The sequence below is a fragment of the Rhagoletis pomonella genome, unplaced genomic scaffold (assembly GCF_013731165.1).
Source record: "Rhagoletis pomonella isolate Grant_MI unplaced genomic scaffold, Rhpom_1.0 Rhpom_scaffold_00012, whole genome shotgun sequence".
NCBI classification, from domain to species: domain Eukaryota; kingdom Metazoa; phylum Arthropoda; class Insecta; order Diptera; family Tephritidae; genus Rhagoletis; species Rhagoletis pomonella.
In genome coordinates, this window is record NW_023458566.1 from 17,407,426 (window position 1) to 17,412,945 (window position 5,520).

Sequence of the window (5,520 nt, forward strand, 5' to 3'; positions counted from 1 at the left end):
AAAAAACAGACAAATAAAAGAAACTAATATTTAAATAAAAATAATAAATTAAGTAGTTTGGGCGAAATAAACTTTGTATAACCGGCAAATAAAACAATAGAGGATTATAGTTAAAGTAATCGTTCATCGAATGAACTTGGTTTACGATTACAGTAATCGTAGCTTTAACTTTTTTAAAATTACGATTACTGAAATCGTAATCTAAGTTCGTTCGATGAAGGATTACTGTAATCGTAATCTTGTTTTTAGCTCGTTGGGATTACTGAAATCATAGTCGTTTAGTAATCGTAATCCGTATCGCCCAGCTCTGTTATTGATTAATGGTGGTCACTATCGCGATACTATCGGAAATCTTTGTACAGGGTGGGCCAACTAGATCTACCACATTTGAGCATGTAGCCTTTTAAGTAAATACGATTTTGGATGTTGGAAAAATGCATCAAGTTATTGTAGTAAATCGTAATTATTTAATGAATAATGAAGATTTACAAAGATATGTTATTCAATTGCAAACAGAAATAAAACTCATAATTTTTCAATCAGTAAAATAATTTGACAAAAAGTGCAAAGCTTTTTAAAGAATGGAAAAAAACGCAAAGTCCATAATCAAGTCTCGAACACTCTGTTTATCCATTTGTAACATTCCTCCCCCTTTAAAATCTGACGTAGTCGTCAAATTTTTTATTCTGTCCTCTATTTCCTCGTACTGGATAACGGTGTTGATCCTGAACTGTTTTAGAGCCCTGAATGTCTTCTTTTAGAAAGTCGTCCATCCCTTCCTGATTTTCCTCAAAATTTGTTTCTCCAGCGGATTCAATAATTCCTTGATTTCCTGGTTCTGGAATAATATTAGGTTCAACTTCATCCCTCTGTCTAGCTGCAGCTTTTAGTGATAGATTTTCTTCGAAATCTGGCAATTCGAACAACTCTAGCATTTCATTTTTAGAGTAACGGCGCTTAAGTTGGTTAGCGTGAGCTTTGACAATGCGATTACCCGAAGGTGTTGTAACATCCACAGTATAATTGACAGCCCCATTTCGACTTTTAATTATACCTGGAACCCATTCCCACACTTTGCTAGTTGAATGAAGCTGATAGTAAACCTCATCATCAACATTGAACTCTCTCCATTTCGCACCATGGTGGTAATTAAATTGATCTTCCATTTTCGTGCTTGAAATCGAATTTGAAAAGTTTTTTGGCTTCAGAAGATCTAATTTTGTTCGCATCGGACGCCTGTCATCAATTCAAACGGCGATTTCATTCCAAGATGGTAAGAAGGTGTATATCGATATGAAAACAAGAATTCGCGTAACTTCTGGTCAATATTCCCTGCTGCCTTTCCAACTCCTTTCTTAAATAATTCTACAAATCGTTCTGCCTGACCGTTTGACTGTGGACTGTAAAATGAGGTCGTCAAATGTTTGATGCCTTTAAATTTACAGTAATCTTCAAATGTACATGAAACAAACTGTGGTCCGTTATCGGTGACACAAATTTCACATAAACCTTGGTGCGCAATTACATCATCAAACATATCAACAGTTTTTTCACTGGTGGTTACTTTAGTTTTGATAATCTCCGGCCACTTGCTAAAAGCATCGACGATAATCAGAAAGTAATAATTGTCTATTGGACCAGCGTAATCGAGATGAACTCGAACCCATGGTGCTATTGGCATTGGCCAAGGGTGCAGAGTGCACTTGATTGGTGTTTTCGCTGCCTTAGCACAGCTATCACACGATTTCACGATCTGTTCAATATCTTTAGACATTCTTGGCCAAAACACTTTGTCGGCAGCCAACAGCTTCATACGACACACACCTGGATGACCTTCATGAAGACTTCCAATTATTTTCTTACGCAGTTTGAACGGAATAATAATTTGTTCGCCTCTGAACAAACAACCTTGGGCTTCCTTCAAGTCGTAGCGATATGGGAAGAAAGCGGCTACCTCAACTTCTTTTACTTGCTTGCAAAACTTGGGCCATTTATCTTGCGATACAAATTCAATGACCTTTTTGAGTGTCGGGCAATCATTGGTGGCTTCCTGAATATCTTTGAATGTGATTGGTAGCTGTTTTGCTGATTGAATGGCAAAACAAGATATATCTTCTATATTTTCATTACTCCGCGAAATAGATGCAATGACAGTATCTTCGTCGGGTTTGGTGTATTCAGACATCAGTCGGGATACAACATCAACATATCCGAAACTGTTTGTACCGATGAACTCAAAATTAATGTCGTAAGCTAAAACGATGAGCGCCCAGCGTTGTAGACGGTTAGCCGTATAAACTGGGATACCACTTTCTGATCCAAAGATAGCGAGCAAGGGCTTGTGGTCGACTTGAGCGAAGAAACGTCGACCTGCAATATAAAAGTGAGATCGTTTCAAACCAAATATGAATGCACGAGCTTCCTTTTCGATTTGAGAGTAATTTTTCTCAGCTTCATTGAATGTTGCAGCAAAATGCATTATTGGGTGAAGAGATCCATCCTTGAAACGATGCATTAATGCCGCCCCCATGCCATCTTTTGATGCATCAGTAGCCAGTACAATGTCTTTCCTTGGGTCGAAATGCGTAAGAACTAAGTCTGATGACAAAATCTTCTTCAGTTGATCGAATGCTTCTTGATGAATGCTTTGCCATTCAAATTTTGCTTCTTTCTTCAATAAGTCATCCAATGGACCTCTCAACTGCTTCATTGACTTGATAAACTTGCCGTAGTAGTTCACTGAACCTAGGAATGATCGCAATTGGCTAACATCTTTAGGTTGAGGAACTGATTGAACTTCCCAAATTTTTTCAGGATTTGGCCTGATGCCTTTCTCATCGATGATATGGCCGCAAAAGTTAACTGACGACTTGCCAAAACAACACTTGCTAATATTTAATTTAAAACCATAAATTTGAAGCTGTTCAAGCGTCTTGAAGAGCTGCTGTTTGTGATCTTCAAGGTTCTCTCCTGCTGTGATCATGTCATCGATAAAACCAAATGTTGAGGTTCCACTGAGCATTTTATCAACTATGGCTTGGAATTCCCCAGGCGCTGTTTTGACTCCTTGTTGAAGGCGATTTACTTTAAACATTCCAACGTGAGTGTTGATTGCCATAATTTCCTTGGAGTCATCATCAACCTCGACTTGAAAAAAAACGTCGGACAAATCTATGGTACTGAATATTGTCTTTCCTGCAAACTTAGCGAAAATTTGATCGGGTGTCGGCAAAGGGTACATGTTTGGCTCAAGTGCATTGTTAAGACCAGTTGAATAATCAGCACAGATTCGCAATTTGCCATTCTTCTTTTTAACAACCACGATAGGTGCTGCCCATTGGGAATAATTGATTGGACTGATAATGCCAAGATGTTGAAGGCGTTCCAGTTCAATTGAAATGGGTTCGCGAGCTGCTTGCGGAACTGGTCGAGCATTCCGAAATATTGGAAGGGCTCCAGGCTTGAGCTTCAGAGAAACTTTTCCTTTGTTGAAACAGCCAAGTCCCTCAGAAAAAAGCTGCGGAAATTTCTCGCAAACTTCAATAGCCAAGTCATCACCAGTTGATTTTATATGTTTGCAAACAGAATCAAAGGGAACACTCCAAAGATCGAAAGAATTAATTCAAGGTATGCCAAAAAGATTCAATTCAAGTGATGTAACGTAGCAAATTCCGCGTTTTTCCTTCCCATTTAGTTTAATGCCACAATTGAAGGCACCCAAAATTGGAATAGCAGCACCTGATGCGCTTGTGGCATTGGTGCGTATTTCAGATGACAGCATTGGTTGTCCGATTAAAATCCAATTTGATTTTGATATGATTGTTATATCGGAAGCAGTATCAACCTGCAATTTGATTGCAGTTCCGTTTACAACTGGACTGATATACTTTCGGTTAGAGATTGCGTGAACGTTAGCTTCAACTTGATTCGAACTGTGGTTTTTCTTGCTGGATGATTTATATCCCTTGAAATTTTTCATAAAAGCACAGAAACCTGTCTTATGCCCTTTTTCGTTACATTCGCCACACTGCTTGTCCTTGCATGGACAATTATCACTCCAATGCATTTCGCCGCAACGAAAACAGGCCAAGCGAGGAGTGTCGTTCCTTTGGTTCCGAACCGTTGACTTGTCTTTGTTGACTAATGACTTTGAGTTTTTATTTTGTTGAACAGAATGAACTTCTTGAGCAGCGAATGCCTCGCCAACTTTACCCTTGTCAAGCTTCAAACAAATTATACGCTCGGCTTCGTTGATCAGATCCTGCAAATTTAGCTTGTGAACCTCTGCACGTGCAACCGCATCTGTTACCCTCTCCAACTCTATATACTGATTGTCAACTTTCGTTAGAAGCTTTTCCAGGATAAGCGAGTCCTTGACGTCTTTTAACCCACTCACAAATAACAAAACTTTAAAGTCATCCGCGGTACAATGAGAAATGTCAAACTTCTCTGCGTGCTTATTTATACGAGCGGCATACATGCTAAAATCCTCATGGTCTAACTTTGCGAGGTTAAAACACCTATGACGCATTGCGAACTTTGTTTCTTTATAACCGAAAAGTTTCTTAAGTGTTGTCACAGTATTCGCAAATGTACAATCTTGTGGTTTAAGAGGTAATATTGAATCCGCATAACGTTGATACTGTTCCTGATTGAATTTTTGGAAAAGAAGATAAACTTTTGTCGGTTCATCCAGACCCTCTGCTTGATTTGTAAAAACCGACTCATACCGTTCATAATAAGCCTCAAAAGTTTGATTGTTATCTGGGTCATATTCAAAATTGACCATAGAATCGGCCAAACATTTAACTTTAAATGCTGTTGAATCTTGAGCAAGAACGGCTTGATCTGCAATCTGTGCCGGTTGACCTTGAAGAATGCGCTCAATCAGATTCTGCTGTTGTTGCATATGCTGTTGCATCAAATTCTTTTCTTCTTGGTGTTGCTTCAAAATCTGTTGATTTTGTACTTGCAATGCCTCGAACAATGCCTTGAATTGTGAGTGATCCATTTTGCTGAATGCGTGTTTTCTAAATTAAACTCGTCGCCAATGTAGTAAATCGTAATTATTTAATGAATAATGAAGATTTACAAAGATATGTTATTCAATTGCAAACAGAAATAAAACTCATAATTTTTCAATCAGTAAAATAATTTGACAAAAAGTGCAAAGCTTTTTAAAGAATGGAAAAAAACGCAAAGTCCATAATCAAGTCTCGAACACTCTGTTTATCCATTTGTAACAGTTATATTTATGTAGATATGTACAGAAAAAAAACTTACTTATATCGCACGCTTGCCTTTTGTTTTTACTTTTACAATTTGCCACTGCACACTTCATTTTGCCTTGTAATGTTTCAAACTATGCAGAAATATTAACGCTCAAATGGATAAATTGGAAATGTTTAGTTATTTTCCCACTGTTTTTGGGCTAATGGGCGGAGCGGCAGGGGGCGTAGGACTTGATATACAACCCACTAGAAAGAGCACTGTTCATACTTTGTAAAAAGTCACACTTGA

The 5,520-nt window shown here is 38.1% G+C and overlaps 1 protein-coding gene across 1 annotated transcript; it reads right to left on the reverse strand.

Annotated features, from left to right (window-relative positions):
- Positions 1 to 3,622: 3,622 nt before the first annotated feature.
- LOC118747611 lies at positions 3,623 to 5,011 on the reverse strand. Its single transcript, XM_036481661.1, has one exon. The coding sequence runs from the start codon at positions 5,009 to 5,011 to the stop codon at positions 3,623 to 3,625; it is 1,389 nt and encodes a 462-aa protein (XP_036337554.1).
- Positions 5,012 to 5,520: the final 509 nt, after the last annotated feature.

Bases quoted from the DNA above. Each gene is read 5' to 3' on its own strand.
- LOC118747611 (XM_036481661.1), bottom strand. From the start codon at position 5,011: ATGGATCACTCACAATTCAAGGCATTGTTCGAGGCATTGCAAGTACAA.